We start from the raw sequence: 22,688 nt of genomic DNA, 5'->3' as shown, positions 1-22,688 counted from the left end.
ACAGAAGATCCTGTACCTGAACTATGAAGCATACTGACCAATGTGGCACAAGTTGACCTTGCAAGGATTTGAGATTGCATGTGAGCTGTCACAGCACATGTCTTTAATTACTGGAGAGAACATTCAGGCTGGAGCAGCACAGCAGGTCATGCCCTCCAGCCCAACATGACAATGGAGGAGAAAAAAAAAGACAGGCTTTAATTTTATCTTCAAACTGGGACATAACCTCTGTGTCGTTGAAGGAAAATTCCCCACGCGGGACTAATAAAGAACACGGAAGGTAAATTTAATCGGTGGTTTATGAGTGTCCGGCCCACACTCAGAATGTTAAGCACGCCGTACCTTGTAATTACTAAAGTACATGAATTCAACCGTGTTTGGCTGTTGCAATGCGTCCAGGGAGTTCATCTATCTATCTATCTATCTATCTATCTATCTATCTATCTATCTATCTATCTATCTATCTATCTATCTATCTATACTCTGTATGTTTAACTATCACATTTTTTAATGAAATGTTTGGAGTTTTTCAAGAAAATTCTAATCCATGTGTTGAGGTATTGTAAGCATGATTGTTTAAGTCTTTTTTTTGCCAATTTTGTGTCATTCCAAGCAACACAAAAATTAAGACGTTTAGGGGTTTGCACGTGTCATTTTCATTTTGTCACTAGATGGCGCTGTGCACCAGCATAGAGTATTTTTTTAACTACAGAAAAGCAAGTTTTTTTTGTGGTCATAGAGGAGGAAATAAACGAATGGATAAATTCGACATTTGTGTTCATACATGATCTAACGATTATCATCACTGAAGCAACCCGTACAAGCAAATGAACGAGATGTTCAGCAGCCAGCTGGTGTAGCTTTCACTATTTTTGTGAAGACTATCTAGCAAGAGGATCAACACAAACAAGGAGAGCACCTGCCGCCGCCTCGTGGAACAAAATCTGCCATGGGAACAAAAACAAATCAGGGGATAAACACACGCACTTGCTAAAGATTTCAAATGATACCAGTGTCATGTTCCTGCATGTCTCAAGTCAACCAGGGTAATTACATCTTCAAATTTCACACGTCATTTTGCTGAGGTTTTCCCAAGCGTGGACAAGCACGCAATGTCATGTAAGGATACTAGGGCAAATTTGAGCTGAGAGATTCAGAAATCCATACGGGAAAGGTGCTCGCTCCAGTTTCCTCCATGATTGCAAAATGGCCATTTTAATCCTACATTACGTATATCGCACCCTCATCGGCCTTTTGGATGAGAACACCCGAATAATGTCACTGCATGGTCGGTGTTTGGAATATTTAACCTCTGTGGTGAAACATGAATTAGAATGGTTGCTAATGATGATTTCAAAACATGCTAAATGCTGAAAACATAGCATTTTCTCTCATTTACCAAACACGTTTGACTTTGCAGGATGTTCCAACTTTTTCTAAAAACTAGCTTTGAATTGGTCACGGCCAAATTGGGGAATGCATTCATGGGCCACCAGCCTGGAGTTGGAAAGATATATTCAATGAGGTTGTACATTAAATCTGAAACTAGCATGACTACTCACGCGAGACTGTTTACTCTGCAACTCTGATTAACTGCACTATTTGCAAACAGAAAAGGCAACATTTCACTTCAGACGTGGTCAGGAGACACTTTCCGCAGCTGTGTGCTCGCCTCATGGCCATGATCCACTCACGTGTGGATCCAACGTCGAATGGTTGTGCATGATGGAATTACATAATTCAAACCAATATAGCTGCAGTAACCTATTTATAACGCAAGGTGGCGTCGAGGACAAGTTTAACGGAGGTTGGGCTCGCTCTCTTTTCCAACGGAATTCGTTTCTTGGAAGATGACAGAAAAACAACAAACGAGCTTGACCAAGCTTTGTCCACAGTCGTGACACCGTGTCCGTGTACGTGCAAGCACTAGGATGGGGTCTGCGTGTGAGAAAAAAACTCGCGTGGTTGAGTCCGAGCACAAGTTGCTACCACGCGGCGACTCTGCGGAAAGAAAAGTGGGCGGTTCTCAAATTGTCCGTCTAACCAATGAGCAGCCAGCTCAGTCCTCTCTCACAGTGGAGCTGGCGCGAGGCCACGCTTCTGTCCAATCAGATCCCCCAAAGCCAGTCGTTTCCTTATAAAAAAGGTCAGACTCGCGCTTCGGTACCGGAGGATGGTAGAAACACAGAAGGAACATCTCAAGACGAAACACTGGACCCGCAAGTCCTTTCGTTCATATTTAAAATTTCTCGTTTCTCCAGGTAATTTGTTTTTTATACTAGTTCGATATATGACCGCTAATTCGACTGACTTGTATTCCCGCCCTCACACCGGGCATTTACGATCTGTAAATTTAAATACTTTAATGTATAGTCGTAGCCTTTTTTGTCATTGTGGTGTATACGAGTGTTGCGTTATATGAGTGTCACCTCGCCGTAGCTGCCGTTGATGATGTAATATTTCTTCATTCAAGGTAACCATGGCTACAAGGCACTCGTGCCAACAGGATGTGCGGTGCTATTACGCTTCATTTTTCGCTGAATCGCTTCGCTTTCCTCGTGCTGACATTTCGAAGCCAGCCTCGATTGAAAGACAAATGACGAGCACGGAGACGTTTATTCCACCCGATTACCGAATTTACCGTCGTATCTCGTCGATTAGGTTCTAAGAATGAACACGATGGCGGCGAGTTTTCATCATTTCCGCTGTAGTTGTGAGCGGTTGATGTCTTTTTTTTTTTTTTTTTTCTAGAAACGTGAACAATGGTGGTGGTCCTTTGGGGGTGTATTTTTTGCCCCCCTAGCGTTACATATTAGGCACGCTGCGGTCTCATATTTCTACTGTTTCTCTCTCCCTCTCTCTCCTTCCTCCTCGTCCTGTTGTCTGGTATGCAGGTGTGTTATAGTAGGAATTAAAAAAAACAAAAGAAAAAATGGCCACGTCGTCCAGCGCAAGCTTGAGCAAAGTCATCAAGCAGCAGTACATGGAGCTGCCTCAAGGGGATAAGGTCCAGGCCATGTACATCTGGGTGGACGGGACCGGGGAAGGCCTGCGGTGTAAAACCAGAACTTTGGATTTTGAGCCCAAAACTGTTGAAGGTAAGAAGCTTTTTTTTTTTTTTTTTTAAATTGGCCTTGAGACCGCATGTCAATTGGATGCTATCTTAACTTGGGCGCCAAACAGCTGTAAGATTTCTGGTAAATTTCCGGAAAGTTTCTGGTAAATTTCCATGAGAAGTTGAGCAGTGGGATTTGGCAAATGCACTATTCAAAGTGGAGGGATGAATGGAAAGGTACTCAAGCACGAAACATCCATGCTCAGTAAAAAGCATAATAGTAGACAGACTTTTTTTTCAATTAGAACTTTCAAAAAACTGAACATATTTTACTGGATAAGTCTCATTCAAAATGTTACATAAAAAGAGCGCGACCAAAAAGGCTCAGTAACATGCAAATGGAGATTTTTTTTTTTCCCTTGAAAATTCTCAAGTCAAAGCTATGCATCATTTTGCTGAAATGTTTCAGGCAAATTGGCTTTTTTGCATTTAACGCTAATTGCAAGAACATTGCTAGTATATTCCTAAACAAACCGTTTCCTTGCTAGCAGCCAGCCTTCAATTTCATACATTTCTGAGTTCATTCAGAGTATTTTCGTTGATTCCCATTGAAAGTTTCAGAGAACTATCATTCATTTCAAGACCCCCCCCCCCCCCACACACACACACACATACACGATGAGGAAACAATAGCCATGGGGGTACTATAGTGCGTTTACAGCGGGAGATTTACTCAAGATCCTCAACGCTGCACAATACGCATGACAACTGCTATTTTTGTTGCATTCACAAATCTCTACTCCAGCTAATTTTATTATTTATTTTATACAAAATAGATCAATTCTGTAGTCAGTCTAGTTGGGCGTGCCATTTCATGGTCATTGCTGCAAAGTAATTACAATGTGCCGGCCGGATCGAGGCCAGCCGGCGGACCTTCTGTAATAAATAAATACATTTAAGATCAGATTCTTGAATGACGAATAAGAATATTTTGACTGGCAAAGTGTTGGGCTTGAAATGTTCTTTCATGACCCGCGTTAATCGTTATAAGATTGGACCCACGCGACCTTTCGTCTCGTCTCCTTCAGACCTACCCGAATGGAACTTTGACGGGTCCAGCACCTACCAGGCTGAAGGTTCCAACAGCGACATGTATCTCATCCCCGCCGCCATGTTTCGCGACCCCTTTCGCAAAGATCCAAACAAATTGGTGCTCTGCGAGGTGTTCAAGTACAACCGCATGCCTTCAGGTGAGAAACCGGTCGTGAGGATACCTCATTCTTTCCGATATCTACATGTCAGCAGACCTGACCTGGGCGTGAACCTTCCTTGGTGTGGAGCAGATGGTCATGTTTCTGTCTGCATGTGCACACTAAAACTAGGCCTTGGTGTTACGTTACATGCCGGAGTGGCCTACTTCACATTAAGAGGCACATGGTTGGACTAATGCAATAAGTCGCACCATTTGAAGCTAATTTAGGCTTAGAATTTGCACAACATATCCCTTCATCTATTTCACTGAAAGGAGTCTCACATGAGGGTAATATAGCTGACGCACAAACAGCAATTAGAGGGCTTCTAATTGAAACGGCTTTCCCTTCCCGTCTGTGCAGAAACCAACCTGCGACTGACGTGTAATAAGGTGATGAAGATGGTAGCGGATCAGGTTCCCTGGTTTGGCATGGAGCAGGAGTACACCATCCTGGGCACGGACGGACACCCCTTCGGCTGGCCATCCAACGGATTCCCGGGACCTCAAGGTGAGTGAGCTTGGCAGATGTCACCAGCGGGAAATGTCACCATTGGGCTTTGATGACAAATCCAATGCGTGATGTGTTTTCAGGGCCATACTACTGCGGTGTGGGAGCAGACAAAGCCTACGGGAGAGATATCGTGGAGGCCCATTACAGAGCTTGCCTCTATGCTGGGGTTCAGATCTGTGGAACAAATGCAGAAGTCATGCCGGCCCAGGTAAGACCAGGGATGGGCGACTTGGTCTTATTTAGTGCTCATATTGCAACTTCAAACCAACCATTTTGTTGTGAATGTTGGAAATCACATTTTAATGTTGTTGTGTGTGTCCAGTGGGAGTTCCAGGTTGGGCCGTGCGAAGGAATCGACATGGGCGACCACCTTTGGGTGGCGCGCTTCATCCTGCACCGCGTTTGCGAAGACTTTGGGGTGATCGCCTCTTTTGACCCCAAGCCGATCCCCGGCAACTGGAATGGCGCCGGCTGCCACACAAACTTCAGCACAAAGGAGATGAGAGAGGACGATGGACTGAAGTGAGTGTCGAACGCTCTGGTTCATTTGCGACAAGGATTTCAGAAAACTGGGAAATCACGCTACTCTTATCATTCTGTAAGGAACTCTGCAGATAACCAGTCCTCTGACATGGGCTGACTAAGTCAATGTCACACGATGCTTCTCTTACTTCGTGTGTAGCTGGCCTGACAAGTCTGTTACCTCAGAATGGTTGTTTTGACATTTTACGCTGTCCCAAATGTATCTTCAAATATCTATCTCCTCCTCAAAGATCTGTGCCGTCTTATTCCAGAGCCATCGAGGACTCCATCGAGAAGCTGGGCAGGAGGCACAGCTATCACATCCGTGCCTACGATCCCAAAGGGGGGCTGGACAACGTCCGCCGCCTCACCGGCCACCACGAGACCTCCAACATCAACGAGTTCTCTGCGGGCGTGGCCAACCGCGGCGCCAGCATCCGCATCCCGCGCAATGTGGGCCAGGAGAAGAAAGGTTACTTCGAGGACCGCCGCCCATCGGCCAACTGCGACCCGTACAGCGTCACAGAGGCGCTCATTCGCACCTGTTTGCTGAGCGAGGAGGGTGACGAGCCCGCGGATTACTGAATCCACAAATCGTGGATTGACTCCCACTGCCAACCCCCCCCCCATCCCTTTCCCTCCTACATTGATCTTTTCTTTTAACTAGTACTGTATTTCCTTTCCCCACTTCTCCCATAGAGCTGTCTTAACCTACATTTAATAGGCTTGTCGAGTTGGCTGGTCAACTTCAAACGGTCAATTGATATCTTTGGTAGCTCCCCTCTGGTCATGGCAGGGTACCTTCCCCTCATTGTTTGAAGGGATTGGGTTTTTTAACAGATTTTCTAGCCATGTCGATGCCGTTCCTCACCCGTCCACCCCCCTAAATGAACTAAAGCCCATGGACACTGAAGCGTAGAGCTGCTAAGGCCGGACACGCCGCATGTACGGCGTAAGAAATATTTAGTTTAGGATCTGCTCATTTCTTTTGTTGCTGACCTTCCCTTTCCCACGGTACTAACGCTTTGATTTTTATGATGAAGTGTAATTTTAATGGCAACGTTTGTCTTCAGATTTCTGACACACTGGGTCACCCGTGTTGATACACTTTGTAGATGTTTGTGCCCAGATGACGTTCAAATGTGGTGGATCTGTCCATAATGCCATTTGTAGTGTCCTCAAGGAGTTTTATCCTTTCTTTAATGCGCCCCATTTGGTAAATTTGTCAAGTTTACTGAACCTGGGTTATTTTTCTCTTGATACATTTAAAACTTATTTTTATCACAACCTTGATGACTTGTGTTGTTCTTTAACTTGAGTAGAAGTGCTTATGAACAAACGACAAATCAAGATTTTCACATTTGAGTCATGACGAGTCCTTGCATATTGTCTGGGGGGGGAAGTTTGGATGTCAAACCTGAGAAGTCAACTAGCTTAGAGCTAGCTAGGGATGAGGCTAGCCGCTAGCACAATAGGGATGGATTTGAAATGAGAACAAGGGGGGGACATCTTAGGTTCTGTTGGCCAGGGTAAGGCAGGATCCTAAAAACTTATTTTATCCAAGCGAGACCGCAGACTCTTCTTTCAATCACGTGACATTAGATAAGTGTACTACTACACACTGTTGCTCATTGTAGGAATGTTAAGTCAATAAATGGGACTAGTCCCGAGTTGGTTACGCGCTTCTAAAAGTACAATTAAGATCAGTCTCTGAGTGGTCAGTATTGGCTACGTTTAAAATCTCTTTTTGTTACAATGTGCTTTTTTGTCATTCACTTTTGCACTGCCGAGCAGATTTTCTTACCCATGCTGGGACTAGCTAGCACAAGAGTAATAGTCAACAACGTGGTTGACTAGTGGTTGCGGCTGCCGCCGACGTAAATGTAAACACTTATCAGCATTTCTACGTACAGTCAACATGCGACAGCTCAGCAGCTTTGAGTTTTCCGAGATAAGAACTTTATTGAGGTCAGGACAACACAACACAGGGTGCCGAAAAGTCATGGCAACAACACACGAGCAAAACAGCATCTCCAAACTTTTCCTTTCCCTAGAATGCGCTTTCCTTTTTGCGGGGGAGGGCCAGCATAGTGTACTTTTAAGACCTTTCCCCCACATCCCGACTGGGCAACAAGCAGCTAGCTCGCTGGTCTGCCAGAAGCAAGGAAGCCAATCTTCTCTGGGAGCTTCTGCTTTGAATGGAGCTAACACGTGCCACACTTTGTTTTGTTCTTTTAAGTTTCCACTCAGTGAAACTTGTTGCTGTGAGCTTTTTCCTCTGGGAGGGGCTGTTCTCGGAAAATTTGGAACAGGACAAAACGTTTGCAGTTCATTCAGACAACAATACTTTGGAAACTGTTCAGCAGATAAGAAAATGATTCTTAAAAACTGCTCAGTATGATAACACTGGAAGAGTCAAGCACCTTTTCTGTTTGCAGCAAACTGTCGTTGCAATTGAGGAACGCGGATGGTCCGTGAACTTGTTGACCGCTCACGTGGCTTTGTTTGGCACTCAACAGTTGCACAAGAGCCAGTGCCAAGTTAGACTCCGTCCTACGCCTCCACAGTCGGACGCAAAGTGGGACACCCGCAAATATCTGAATGCAAACCCGCAGACCCTGCGGCATTAAATGATAGGCTCGGAAGAGAAGGAAGGAAGAAAATAGTTTGAATTTACTGTACAGTTTTCATTTCCTGGAAAGAAATCTTGTATATCATTATATAACTTCTGTATTTTTTTACACTTGAGAAGTGCACAAACAGATGCTGCACATCTGGAAGCGCAGCGCAGCCTTATTATGACTAAATCTCCTGTTTTGTTGTGGGTTAAATTGCTTTTAAAAGAATTTAAATACAAGAAAAAAACATAAAATCATAAAAACAGGATTGGCTTGATTCTTTACTTTGTTTTTTTTGTTTACATGGCCTGAATATTAACTACACGAAAACCATTCTACACATCTTGGACAATAATTGAAATTTAGATGGAAATTTTCCGTTATCTAAACGCGTCTTGCCAGCCCCTTCCATTTGTATGCAGAATCGACACCACGGCCGGCCTGGGAAAGCGACGGGGAGACGCTGCATAAAGGATGAAGAGGGATGCTGCTCTGTTGCTATGACGACCACCAGAATGTACAGGCTTGATCCTGATGGTGGGAGGGAAGAAAGGAGGGGGGGGGATCCATGTTATGTAAGGAGCCAGGGGAGAAAAAAAAAAACGGGGTCTCACAAATGGAAGCGGCACAGCAGCCCCTCTGGTCAAACAATGGTGACCATGCTAATAAGCTAGCATGAACACGCAAGGTGAAACATTGCTCACGTGTGTGCGCTTCATGAAATGTGTCAGCTTATTTAGCATTTGACATGAAAGCAAGAGATGCAAAACAGAGTTTGAAGCGTTGCTGCATCGGCAGTCGAGTGCGTCGTTGTTGTGTAACACCTCCCACTGGTTCCAACCAGTCTTGCTCGCCATACAGTTTTCTGAACTGGCGTGTCAAGAGAAGCGTGCTTGGGAGCCAGAGATGGAGGGAAACATTTGTGGCTGATAAAACATCTTGTCTGACAAAACATGAGACTAATCCAACCGCACTGCTATTGATTCAACAAAATGTTTCTTACTAAGGAACCAATACAGATTTGGCAGCAATTTTTCACTTTGGGACAGAAATACACTGATAAAGATTGGCCTCGTTTCTGTTCTGGGGCTGCTTTGCTACATCCGGAATCTACAGACTAACTGGAACAAAATGTTCTATTCTGGCACAGACACTGAAAATGTGATCGTTATAGCATTACAGTGTCCAAATACTTTTGCAGCTGTGCTTAACCGTGACTCGACTGTCCTATTCCTGCTCGCACATGCATACATTCACTAGAGCACTAAGCACACGTGATCACGTGAGTGTTTACACGCACACGTATGGACGTGACATGACCGCAGAGGATAATATATGACACAGTGACACACTTTTTGCAGCATTGAGATGCGCCCAGAATAGTTTTGCTGGTTTTCCGGCCGTTAGCTGAGAGTCAGCAAACATTTGCTAAGTGAGAGGTTTCAATTTACAAGGAAGCAAGTCAGCTGAACTGGGTTCACTGGGTGCTCAATGGGATTCATAAACAATTAGGAAAATATCAGACATTTGAATAACGTTTGCATCAGATAATTTTTGCCTGTTGGCTTTGCTAAATAGTGCGGGATTCTTTTGCATGAGCAAATGTTATTTTAACAGAGTGGATACAAATGAAACACTGAAGGCGCATTTCCTCCATAGTGATCGCGTACACACTGACATTTTAGTGGGAATATTTTTGGGCAATCTTTAACACTAATATGATAAGTTGCAGTACAAAAATAGATAACATGGATTTGCGCCTGCTAAATGGCTGTAAGACAAATTTGTTCGCCTTATGTTTTATGTTGAGTTATTTTAGGGATCTGTCGCTCGTGAAAGCTGTTCTCATGTTAATCTAAAAACAACTTACTTCCAAAAATGTTGCTTAGAGGATCAGAGAGAGTGGCTAAATATAGCTACTAAGACGGCCTTACTTTGTAACAATGCCCAAGCTCCACCCCGGTCGTCATGGTGAAGCACTCCACAAATCGGAGCGATTTGAACCAAAATGTGAATGTCCAAAGTGGACCTTACGTGCTGTAAATTATTCATCCTCTGTGTATTTTGATAAATGTTTGCCACAAGCCGGGTACCTTCAGAGTCGCGCTCCGCCTGTTTATTCTACTAAATGGTTTGACTTTGTCATGTTATGTTGTGGACTCCTTAAGGGAAAAAAGCCAAGTAATGGATTCACATGGAACTTGGACTGCGTGCTGATGAGGTCACAAGGCCTCCTGGTCAACTTCAGCAAAGTTCAAATATGACTCGGAGAAAAACGGTGGTGGGGTCAAAGGACAGCGGCTGAATCTCAAGCAGGCGGCGACCAAGTCCCTTCCCCCTCCCCAAACTTTAGCTGACGGAGCCTCTGCACACTGTCACACGCTCGCAAGTCCAATTTCGGTGTATTGAAGGCATAACTGTGACATGCTTTCCTCCTCGTAAACTTTGACCCGTGACATCGAGCCAGCACACACTGGTTTGGTATATACATTTCTGTATCAATAAGCCTTCCTCATAAACTAAACTTGATTACTTGGAGAAGACTGAAGAATTGTCACTGTCGCAAATAAGTGACTCGTGCAAATAATGATTTTCAAAATTAAGATTGAAAGCAGATGTATTTTGCTTCTGCCCACACGATTCTTGTTAGAGGGTGACACCGCCGCCAGATGACTCAGCATCCGGAACCACACTTGTTGCACAAGTCGGCGCCGCTCACGCCCTTTCAGAAAGTCAAGTTTGTATGACGTCAAAGAAGCAAAGACGCACTCAGCACACACTTAATGTTTGTATAGCAACGGATTAAAGTCCACTCCCAAGTTGGCCCGCAGGTTTTGTTTTAACACTTAGATGAGCTGCAGACAAATTAGAGGGAAGGGAAATGAAAACAAATTGATCAAATCCAACAATGAACTTTAACCTCCCTTCGTGGAGTTCCTGCAACAATCAACATTGATTTTTTTTACATTATTTTGGGCTTCATTTCACTTTACTTTTGACGGTTTTGTGCTGAAATATATTTTCAAAACGTGTAAATGGATGATGACAATTATTGGCACTACTTCCTTATTGCTTGGCCCAATGTGGGTCAAGTTTAGGTCCCCAAGTCGAGCACGACATGCTGCAATGGGATTCCAAGTGAGTAAAGTAAGTAGATGTGTATTCAGAGACTGATAGCGATCATCTGATAACCTGCACTCTCCTCCTTCCATCATCAAGCTATAGCTTTTATGGATGTTGGCAAGCACACAAACGCAAGTTTCCAAGGAACCTAGCAGGCACGCAAACGCAAGTTTCCAAGAAACCTAGTTTAGCAACTGTTGGCGATTGGCCAGTCAGCCAGCCAGCCATCCAAGGTTTCAAGAAAAATTTGAAAAGGTAACACGCCTGGTCCTAAGGCCTAGAGAATGTCAGGGGTGGAAAGACAATAAAAGCACAACTGCTCTTTCTTTGTTTCGGCATCCATGTGCTTCTAGTGGTGACCAGTAAGACAGGCGAAGCCTGTTAGTCAATTGTCCCTTGGACAACGCCCATTGTCCAAAGGTGGAACAAAGAGATTGCTTATTTTTCCAGCATCCGTGTCATCGGTCTGTTCTTCACCTAACTTCAACCCGGCGTGCATAAACACACCGAGAGTAGCTGACTTGCACTGGAGCTAGCTGGCAACGCAGAACCATCATTAATATGGAGTCTAATGGCTAACGACGCAGAATAGTTGTGGTTTAAGCGAAGGCCTGACTGGCAAGCAATTAGCTATTGGCTGGCTAATTTCATTGGCTGATATAGCTATTTTGAATTTCTCTTTAAGCATACATAAAAGACAAACTTAATGATGTTCAAACATTAAAAATGGCAATTAATCGTTCCAGAATTTTACTCTGCCAAATATTTGAATCAGCCTAAAAAGAAATCCCCATCACCGAGCAGCACATAGCTAAAGCACACGCTAAGCTAAACCGCTACTTTGAGACAGGTCATGTGATAATTATTATGTGGGTTAGATCAGAATTGGACGACATTGGGTCTCATGAGAAAAATTTGTTTATATAATTGGATTCGTTCAGCTTAACCCTCAATGGTACACTTTTTATGGAGTGATCACATTTTTGTGCAAAGGTACATGCTAGCTGTATTAGCTTTTATGCCAATTTGGTCAACGACAAATTATGCTTCATAATTAAAACAGTAATGTTTATTATTACTTCCTCTGGGTGTCTTGAATAAATTTTATTCTCTCTTCTCTAGTACTCGGTGAATCATTGATGAATAAGAAAGATATCAACGTGCATTGTAAGCGACTGCGCCCTTTTTTAGGGGTGTTTTATATAACAAGTGTCACAGCCCCATTCTGGGTTGAATCATATTGTGATGTGTGGCTCGCCCAGGTCTGTCAAATTTGATACTTACGCAAGTCAGTCAACCACTCATGTTCACAGCTCTCTGTTTGCATTAACACACAACTTGTTTGTGTTTAGAATGTAACAACTGGACAATGCTGGGCGAGTGTAAATCCCACACAAAGATTACGTAACAGATCTACAGTTTGTTCGTGTTTGTCATGAGAACATTTTACGCACCGTTAGCCACGCACAATACTCTTTTTATATGCACAACCGTCGGACTTTGCGCAGATTCTTTTAAAGGTTACGTGAGACGCAAATTAGTTTTTGTAGGTCGTAATTTGGAGTTTCCAATCATGTGCATGCATGTGAGCGGCACGTTGGTTGCGTGGTGAGCGTAATTGAATCGCAGCTTGTTGCCCTGAGTGGAGTTTGTGTGTTTTACTGTAGATACTCTGCTTTTTTTTGTCTGTAGATGTGATTGTGAGATGCTTACTTGTCTACGATTGGCCAAAAACCAGCTCCGATAAGCATCAGCTCACCCGCTTGAGAGGATAAGACATTATAAATGTAGACAGGATTGAAATGACACAAGAGATGACTTTTCTAAAAAAGCAGGTCAGAATGAGAGCGCCATCTCGGACAGACAAAAGCTCGCACACACTGATGCAGTGGTGCAACTTTGCGTATTAAGCCCGATTCTCGCATTGTCTTCATGTCAAGTGATTAGTTTAGTCACCGACGTCATTGTTCTGTGGGAATGCAATGATGACGCCAGACAACTGATAAGTCACTCGACAAAACAATTCGGAGAGATTTAGAACTGATTACAAGAAAACACACACACACACACACACCCGTGAGCTCTTGCCAGATTAAAAGCTGAACGTATATGTGACATTGCTAGGGTGAGGTGCCTCCGATGAACAGTCTGTTAGCCGAGCCTAATCCTGACAAATCCTTTATTTTCCTTGGAACATTCAACACTTGAGCTTTGAACGAGGCACAACAGGGAGCGGCTTCCACGAGCGATGTCGCGGGAAACACGAGGAAAAAAAACGCCGCGTTGTCAATTCCCGTCTAAGCCGCCTCCACTAATGACTGCTGTGAACCGAGAGCAGCAATGACGCAATCGGCCATCAGGCTGTATTCTTCTTGTCCGTCTGCAAAGTGGGACCACTGCTGGCAAAGGGCAAAGGTCGGGACGCGGTCGGGGTCTGGCAGGCCCCCGCGACGCCGTTGTTTGGACAGTTGAGGGCCCTTCAAAGGCAAAACTAATATGTCGAGAGATCCGTGAAGCCACAATAGCCAATTAGCTCACGAGCTAGCCAGTGGTGAACACTTCTGCTCTGGGAACAAAAAGCCCTGCGGAAACTTAGTCGGATATCATCCAACGACTGGAACCTTTAAGCAAATATATTTTTGTCGCTCAAATGTGTGTGAGGACAAGAAATATTCCAGATGTTGTGCTATGAGATTGACAGCTGACCAGCGTTAGTTTCAGCGTGGACATTCCAGGGCTGACCTGATTTTGGCGATCCATTTCATCAATCCAATTTAGCAAGATTGTTATCAACACTCTTGCTGTGCTGTGTCAAATTAATGGCGTATTTATTCTTTACATGCCATGTGCCGACTAAGACGGGACGTAGGTCATAAAGAGGCCTCAATTTAACTTGGGATATAACCGCTCGTCTGACTCGGGCTGCATCCTAAACATAGCGACACTGCTTTTAGCTTATGGGTACGGTACATGTTTGCCGTCCCAACAGATAGCTTGCCATGTTTGAAAGTTTAAAGTCAAATACTTTATTGTATTATTCCATTTTTTTCACTTTGGAATAATTTCGACACATGCTGTTTGACTGAACAATGTAGTTGGCTCATCACATTGTTTCTGTCCAATACTATAAATGTTCTTTTGGTCAAATATTAATTTTCAAGCTTCTGAGCCGTACCCAAAACAGTCGAACTTGGAGAAGCGCATTCACGTTCTTCCACATATCCAAACAAGATCCTCAGGTCTTCTCAACTCTTAAGCCTCAAAACAAACAACTCTATCTCTCTTTTGGAGCGAAGTTCCATCCTTGAAACTTTGTTGGGACCTTTCAAATCGTGTGTAAAGTAAATAAAGCGCGTACCACACTGTGAGAAAGCAGACGTCGCAGCTGTCTCGGCAAGGCGAGACACGTCAGCGAGACCATCTTTCCCACAGTCGCTCACGCTGTGAGCCAAACAAACAACGTGAAAATCCAAGCCATACTGTTTTATCGGTTTCATAAGGATCTATTTCCCAGTGTCATTTGCATATGGTGTTTTTACTTAACGCCAAAGGTTAGATTGGCGAGTTCTTTATTCTTTTATTTGTGCACCTATTACTTTGTTGACATCTCACCATTATACCTTTTGAAATGTTCCACATTTGGTGGCCGGATGAGCCTTAGAGCCAATAAGACAAGCTGGGTCCAATTTTGTTTTGGAAAACGTTACACCACAAGAATGCACGAACCTATTTTGTAACGGCTTAACCGCTTTTTAAAGTGACAGCAACCGGCAATTGTAAACGCCTTGCACGCCATTAAGCACACGGAAAAGGAAAGTCTGCATAATCCATGGCACCATGCTGCATAAGACAGGTCAGTCTTGGTACTACAACATACATCAGGTGTGGGGGAGGACACTCATAATTGAGATAGGCGATACTGTTGTGTGCCGTGATTTGTTGTTGGAAAAGCTGAAAGCAAACACTTGCCGATGTTTTCATCGAAATTCATTCACATTTAAAAAAACCCAACAACAACATGCTGCCATTGAGCAAAGCCAAGTTGAAGACACGTGTCAATTGGGGGGGAGAGTCCGTAGAAAATTTTGAAGCTAGGGATTGCCCTCCAGTGGCCAGAAGAGAGTGTACCTTGTCAAAGCATGACCTTAAGGTGATAGGGATTCGGCAGGGGCACTTTCTGGTCGGGGCAATTAGAAGCCAAAGAAAATGACAAATACCAACTACAATAACATCTGGATTAGTTTAGTTTTAGTTAGTAAATGCCACAGAAATGCAACCAACCGCTTGCCGCTATCTGGGCTAGCATTAGCGTTGCACACCGCTTCAGCTAACTATTACAGTAAAAGTGAAAGGACATGCAACGTGAACACTCAGTTTGTCTCAAGAAGCAAAGTCATGGACTCACATGCGATTCTTAATGCAACTTTTGAAATATAATGGAACACTCAGAGTTCAGAAAGAGTGGTTGTTAAAGGGTTAAAACGAAACTGGAAACGTGAAAAAGAAGACGTTCTCTTAATCACAATGGCAGCCACAGAAAAGCTGTTGTTTCCATCAACAGACTGTACTGTACTTGAGAACACAGTGTACAGGTAAACACAGCGGTCCTGTCTTCTATCGTGTCCCAGGTGGCCGGCAGGCCCGTCACACCATAGGAACGGTTTCCTGGGCCAATCCGAGGGGAATAACAGCACAATTGTCTCTCGGTACAGAATCAATTCAGTAAGCTGGCATTCACAGTTTGTGTAACAGAACCCGCTTTGACCTCTACCAGAGTCTAACCAATTGTTTCATCTGATTGTTCCTCTCCGGGTACTTTTATCTGACAGCTTGTTCCTAAGCCAACCTGACAAGGAAGAAGGTGTTTCTTATGAGTCACTGTTCCAACCACATTACTTCTGCAAAATAATTTTCAACTGTCATCATTTGAGTCTGATTCCAAAAGGTCAAGTTTAGCCGTTGAGTCACCTTACTATACACTTTGAAGTGCACCGTCATGGCCAAACTGAGTACAGTAAATGGGAGGGGAAGTCAACTGTAGCTGCTGCAGCCTTTCATGCTGCGGTGAATGGCCGAGTGACATCCGGGCCCATCATAAGGCAAAGTCCAAACCAATTCTGACACCATGAAATTCAAGTCGGAAGCCCATTGTTAGTGGCCGTAGGATAATTAGAGGCGAGCTCGCATGCCGTTTATGTAAGAGGGACTTGTTTATTCATAGCGAGTTTGCTTTGCGCCAAAGCCCGCTTCGGATCTCAATGGCTCCATTATTGGGCCAGTGCTTAGAAAGCCTCTTTCAAACTTCAAACGTAAGACTCCTCCCACTCTGTGTCCACGGCGTTGCTGCATGGTGAGCTTGGAAAAGAAAAATTGGCACAGATTCGCAGTATATGCAGCAAAGTGGGCATCAGTGTGTGAGGTTCTGATTCTGTCGCTCTGTTACGCAATTTGCTCTTTCTGGTGAGCACCTGGCTCAGCGTGTATTCTATAATAACATGTTTCAACAACATTTGAATGAGCGTCAAAGTTCTTCCATTCCAGCTGACCCGTTCAAAGAGCAGCCAACTGAGCCCGGTTGCATTTTAGTGTAAAGAACACAGAGCTAGCTTATTGTTCCGAGGGTGCAAAGCCTCATTATGAGCGGATAGCTTTAAGCCTCTTTGATATGTTCGCACAGAACCGGGCCAGGTAGAGCTCGGACGGACCGAGCAGAAATGTTTAATGTTTAAATCCTCCTCTTTTGTGCTGCTCTAAACCAGTGGTCCCCAACCTTTTTAGCGCCACGGACCGGTTAACGTGTCAGAAATATTTTCGCGGACCGGCCTTTATATAAATAAATAATACATTTATCAGGGGTGTCAAACTCATTTTTTTCGGGGGGCCGCGTTGTAGTCATAGCTTCTTTCGGAGGGCCATCATGACTGTCAACCCAAATAAATGTATGAGCACCTCATATTATGTACAGTAAAAGCTACAAAACAAACTGACAAATAACTCGTTTTCAAATCAGATGAGTAAAAACTGGTCATATATTAAAAAAAAACAGATATTATTAAAAGTGAAGACAATTTGCAATTCTAGTAATGACACACGAATTTGACGCACAATTTGTCTTTGCGGGCCACATAAAATGATGTGGCGGGCCGTATCTGGCCCCCGGGCCTTGAGTTTGACATGAATGGGTTAACGTGTCAGAAATATTTTCGCGGACCGGCCTTTATATAAGTAAATAATACATTCACATAAACAAATAATACATTTATAATAAATATATAAATACAATGAAACAAACTAATACGACTGGCATAAAAACAAGTATAAACGACATAAAAATAAAACTCACCATTACGTTGAGCTTGTTTCTTTCTTGTTTCTTTCTTGAGCTTGTTTCTCCCATCTCGGGTAATCGAAGACAATGACACCCGAAGTGGTTAAGGTTGTCTTTTAATGCTTGGTCTCCATGTCCCGAAGCAGTTTTGAAGGCTTCATTGCCTCGTTAGCTAGCCTGTCGCTACATAATATGCTAAGTGGACACCTGTGGCGATAAATCCATATTTTAAGAAGGACTCCAGAAATTTTCTTTTAAAGGCAGCTTACCTTTTCTTAGAAATCGTAGCATCTTCTTCTTCCGTCTCCTCATTGGGCTTTTTCCCTTTCCGAAGAAGCTCTCCAAACATGTCTGTTTCTTGCTCACATTTGTTTGCTTCGCGGGCTCGATGACGTGACATGTCACGTGACCGAGACGAGCGTCTTGATCTAAACTGACGGATCGCCATTTTTTTTTTTACATTTTTCTAAATAAATGTTTACTCATTTTTGCTAGCTTTGTGGGCTCAACTGGGAAAACATGTGAATTAATTGATCGTCGATTTAAAAAAAAAAAAAGGGGGGGGGGGGGTTCTGTGCGGCTTGGAGGCCCGGTACCAAGTGACCCACGGACCGGTACCAGTCCGCGGACCGGGGACTCCTGCACTAAACAGTCCCGGCTTAAAACACAAATAGCAAAACGGAGACTCACTAATTGCTAAAATAACCCATCATTGACCCAGCTAGCATGTTTAACACTAGAATTAAGTTTAGCAATCTTGCGGCTACACATACACCTCCTTCTCTGGTCCATTCAACAATGTTTGATTTTCTTATATCACCTCAAATTGAACAATTAAAACAATCATCTGAATGCAGAATCATGCTGTTGCTAAATTAAAATGCTCCCGCCATGCTCCTAAAATCTTCCTCAAATTACAGAGCTGCCAAATTCTAATCTCAGCATGTTCTCCCCAGGCTCCTCAAAGTCATCTTGGATAGTCAGTACGGACGATTAATGGATGGAAAATAATTGAATATGAGTGCGAATACTTGTCTCTCACCACAAACACAATAAGCAGTGTCATGACAGAATGAATGGCGCTCGAGAGAGCAGGAGTGTTTGATTGTGTTTGAATGGAGTGTCTTTTAATGGCTTCTTGATTAAGCTGATGTAACCGTCACACTGGCCGGGTCACACGGCTCACCACGGGTCCATCACACCATGAGCGCCACCGACACCGATCTCTCCGGGCTGGTGGAATGACGTGACAAATATTTGGCAAACGATCGTGCAGATAAAGGAGGAATTTGTGCGCGGGTGACTAAGGCAGTTCATGAACATGGAACACCTCACAAAACGAATCAAACAAAACGAAATATCGTCTGAATAACAAAAGCACAGAATCAACAAAACAAATTATTTTAGAATGGGTCTTTAAAAAATGTAATGATTAAACTCCAAATCCAATTTGTATAAATAGAATTTTCTTTTTAGCAGCATTTCCTGGTGCATTTTAGGGCTAACCTTTGTCCGAGCAGGGCAATGCTATTGTCCAATTTTTATTGACTTCGCCTTGCAGTTTCTGCTTTGCAATGTTTGCTTCCTCATTACTCCCACATTTAAAAGCGACAGTGGAAACTGCAAACTCAAAGTTGCCTGCTCTGTGGTTCTACGATGATGACATGACAAAAGCGCCATCCTCAAGTGTCTCCATGACTTTGTAGTAAACGAGCATTTAATGCAGACTTGTTTCTTAAGAGTCAGCTACAGCCATTTCATGTGTCAGCCATAGTGGAGGAAACAGATGTTTCCTTCAGTCTCGACGCCTTTAGTAAACTCAGTTGTAAAACGACTTGTACCCTGACCCGCATGACCTCAACGGTAGGTAGGTAGGTACGGCATGATTTAGAATAGACCCAATCAGATCCAATGACAGCTTTAGAGCCTGTTCTCTTTAGATATCTAGAAGGAACCAAAGCAAGAATGATTTGTTCCTTTACTGGAATGGAGGCGAACTGAGCCTTGACTTAAAGCCAAGGTATGTACTGGAAAAGGTTTTTATATTCGTAAATGTGGTTTGGCAGATTTTTATTTATTTCATTTATTGGACTACTCGATGGCAGATAATATGCGACTGTTGACACGCCCCATGCAGTATCCTTGTCTCCGGTTTCATGCCAGCCTTGCTGCTTTCTATTAGTCTCCAAGCACCGAAACAACAACGGAACACTTGTAATTAGATCAGAGAGAAAAGAGGAATTGAATTTAGAGCCCTTTATAAAGGCCAGGAGCTATTGAATAACAGGATGTTACAATGAACAGCAGAAAATCCAAATGAGCCTTGAGCTACCTGACCGTCTGGGAAGATTTAAAAAAGATCCTTGGAAAACTACCGCCTCACCAGTTTTGGATGAACTTATGTATAATATTAACGTAAAATATGCTATGACGCTAGTAAAACTCTTTCAGGTTTTAGTCATCAGTCCATAGTATGCTAATTGTGTTCGTGTTCTGGATCACTTCCTTATTTGGTTCGAATTTTTGCCTAACAGTTAATAAAAAGGAGGTGATGTAACCAACTGACTCATGATAAGATCAGTTCTTTATTTGATTTTCTTTGGAGTCAAGAAAACATTCACAGCACTGCCAAATTGTAAATTGATGTGTATTGACAAGACCACCAACAAATAGTCTGTATACATCGCAAATGACCAAACCTTCCACCATTTGATGTGTTGCAAACTAAAGGTTGACCACTTTAGGTTCCTACTGATTAAAGTCGGAGAACGAGAGAGACCAACGTTTACATTTTTGGATGTCCCGTGGATTGCGCTGCCACCAACACCGCTTCTTGAGAACCCTTTGGTCGACTCACACTTTACTTACCGCTTACGTGTATTAGTTGGACATTGACGTTCTGCGAAATTTGGGAGAAGCAAACATGGGCACCCGAAGCAGATGCACAACCCATCAGTTGGTTTTTGTCACAATGTACTGGCTACACAGGAACAATCAAAGCAGCGTGAGGGAGAAGGGGGCCCAGGGGACAATGCTCAGGCTGTCCCCCCGTCGGCCCCACGCCACATAAAGACCTGATTATCCCCCCCTCCTCTCTTCCTATCCCCGCTCTTTGTCTCTCCTGTTGGCTGGCCTGGCCTGGCCTGGCCTGGCAGAGTGGACAGAGAGTACTTGCAGTCTTTCCTGTCTTCTGTTGAGCAGCAGGGACTCTCCTGGTGTCTCAGCATTTTAAAATGGCGCTGCGGCATTGGCGGGCCACTGTGGGAAAGTCATTAAAATGTATAGCCTGGCTCCTTTTATTTATTTCTATGGGAGTCCTGGAAAGAGGCATCCGGGAAGGCAATGGATGCTAAATGCTGGTAGCCGTTGTCACGGCAAAGTGTCAGAGTGACAAAACCAACTCCGAGATGGTCGGTGGCACGATGTTTCCTCGTTTCAACAGGTGCTCTATGTCCAGGAGGAGAAAGAAGTCAAGCGTTGGGCGAGACTCAAGGTTGTCTCTCTTTTTCAATGCATGTTGCTGAGGCACTTCACATAACAGTGGCAAAAGTACCGGACTATTAGCCGCTACTTTATGCACAAGCTTTGAACCCTGCGCCTTATAGTCAGTCCAGCGCGGCTTACCTATGGATTTTTCATGATATTGTATGATTTGTGCATATTCTCTTAAGGGAAATGAAACATTAACACACCGACGTCTTATAGTCCAGTGCGTCTTATATCTGAACAAAACAGGATTTCCCCCTATTTTTAGCTGGTGCGGCATATACTCCGGTGTGGCTTATAGTCCAGAAATTACGGTAGCTACTATGAACGCAGAACTCAAAAGCAAGAAAAATACCAAATGAAATAAGTCCACAAAAGACATGACAAGGGTACGTGACAAGTGACAGCAACAAACGGAAAAAGTTTGAAACAAGCCAACAAGGAACAGCTGGACAAGAAACAGGTGGCTGATGTAGCTGACTGGACGACACAAGAAACGGGGCTGAGGAACATGGAACGCACGAAGAGCATGAAGCAAAACCAAATTCAATTCATACAACAAAAACATTCTTTACATGGAAATGGAGTCAGAGTTGCACCGTCGAAACAAAATAACTCAGATGGCATGATAGGCCACCTACAGAGAGCAGAAGTGACCCATTTGAGCTGCATCATTATGACGGAATACTCCCTCCAAACACATTCTTGCAGCATATGACCACCTCGATGTGGAGCAGGGAACCAGTCTGAAGCAGTCTGCAGAGATACATGGGGCTTTGCAGTCATTCATTGTCAAATGGAGCTTCTATGACAAAGCAGAGCCCTCTGCTGGTGATTACCGGTACAACATGTTGTTTACCGACCCATCAACACCATGAGGGGGGCCAATACAGAATTCAGAGGGCTTGTTCTGTTTTGTAATTTATATCGCGATGTACAAAACATGTTCCACAAATGTTTACACTCCCCAGAAGTTACACAACTTCTATTTCAATGACCCTTGGGCTCATCTTTACATATCAGAGCGATTTATAATGAGGTCTGCATGTCGATTGGATAAACAGGCCCTACGCAAATATGATGAACATTCAAAGAACGGGTCAAAGGCATTGACGCAGGCTAAAGCGAAGCGTGCGCAGTTGTCTATCGGTGGAAAGCATTGATTTGATAAATGCTCGTCAATGCTCATCGATCCGGGCGACTCTCCATTAACTGAGCCATCGCGAGTGCTCAAAGGCTTTGTTATGGGAATAACGGAAATGCCTAAACTGATGTCACAGATATGTGCAGAGGTCAGGACAGTTTGGAATAAAATCTTGATCGGATCGGGATCAATCTGGGGTGTGGAGATCAAGCATTTCCATCCCTGTCAGGATTTTCATCCGAATAAATGCGTGCGATTAATCGAAGCTTCGACTGGAGGCCAGAATTGGATTTTACGGGCTCCCTCCTACGAGCTCCGGTTAAGAGGTGAGCTGCAGCATTTTGGACTCTTGAGGGAAGACTGGCTGACTCCGAAACAAAGTGCTCAAATCAGAAAAAAAAGCTTTTGTCTCATTGAGTAAGGATGAATTTACATTCGGAAGATGCGCAACTTCATAATTTGGTATATACAATTCTTTTGATGGATATTCTCGGATTCACCAGCTCCTTCCCGCTCAGTCTGGCTGCAGAAGCGGCATGAACTGGGTTAGTCTTATGTAAGCGGTCTCATAAAAGACCCTCAGCCACTCGTCTTCCCCTAATCTTTTCAGCTTGATTACACTCGCCATCCCTCCGCCCCTCGCGTGTTC

General features: G+C 43.8%; 2 protein-coding genes across 2 annotated transcripts in view; one reads left to right on the top strand and one right to left on the bottom strand.

Annotated features, from left to right (window-relative positions):
* Positions 1–17,786, bottom strand: part of LOC148387159 (pre-B-cell leukemia transcription factor 1) — an 80,404-nt gene extending 62,618 nt beyond the window's left edge. The window contains exons 1-2 of the mRNA XM_088396038.1: positions 17,679–17,786; positions 17,425–17,616 (exon numbers count right to left, since the gene is read on the bottom strand). The gene's annotated coding sequence lies outside the window, so the exon portion shown is untranslated. The remainder of the gene's footprint in view (positions 1–17,424; positions 17,617–17,678) is intronic.
* glula (glutamate-ammonia ligase (glutamine synthase) a) lies at positions 2,098–6,627 on the top strand. The gene is made up of 7 exons (XM_088396040.1): positions 2,098–2,261; positions 2,895–3,098; positions 4,144–4,305; positions 4,669–4,815; positions 4,899–5,026; positions 5,141–5,340; positions 5,613–6,627. The coding sequence occupies exons 2-7, from the start codon at positions 2,933–2,935 to the stop codon at positions 5,923–5,925; spliced, it is 1,116 nt and encodes a 371-aa protein (XP_088252166.1). The 5' UTR covers positions 2,098–2,261; positions 2,895–2,932; the 3' UTR covers positions 5,926–6,627.
* Positions 17,787–22,688: the final 4,902 nt, after the last annotated feature.

The sequence above is a fragment of the Syngnathus floridae genome, chromosome 14 (genome assembly GCF_059516105.1).
Source record: "Syngnathus floridae isolate MCC-2025c chromosome 14, RoL_Sflo_1.0, whole genome shotgun sequence".
NCBI classification, from domain to species: Eukaryota; Metazoa; Chordata; class Actinopteri; order Syngnathiformes; family Syngnathidae; genus Syngnathus; species Syngnathus floridae.
Note: the sequence above shows the minus strand (reverse complement) of the source record. Positions and strands in the feature narration are given on the sequence as shown.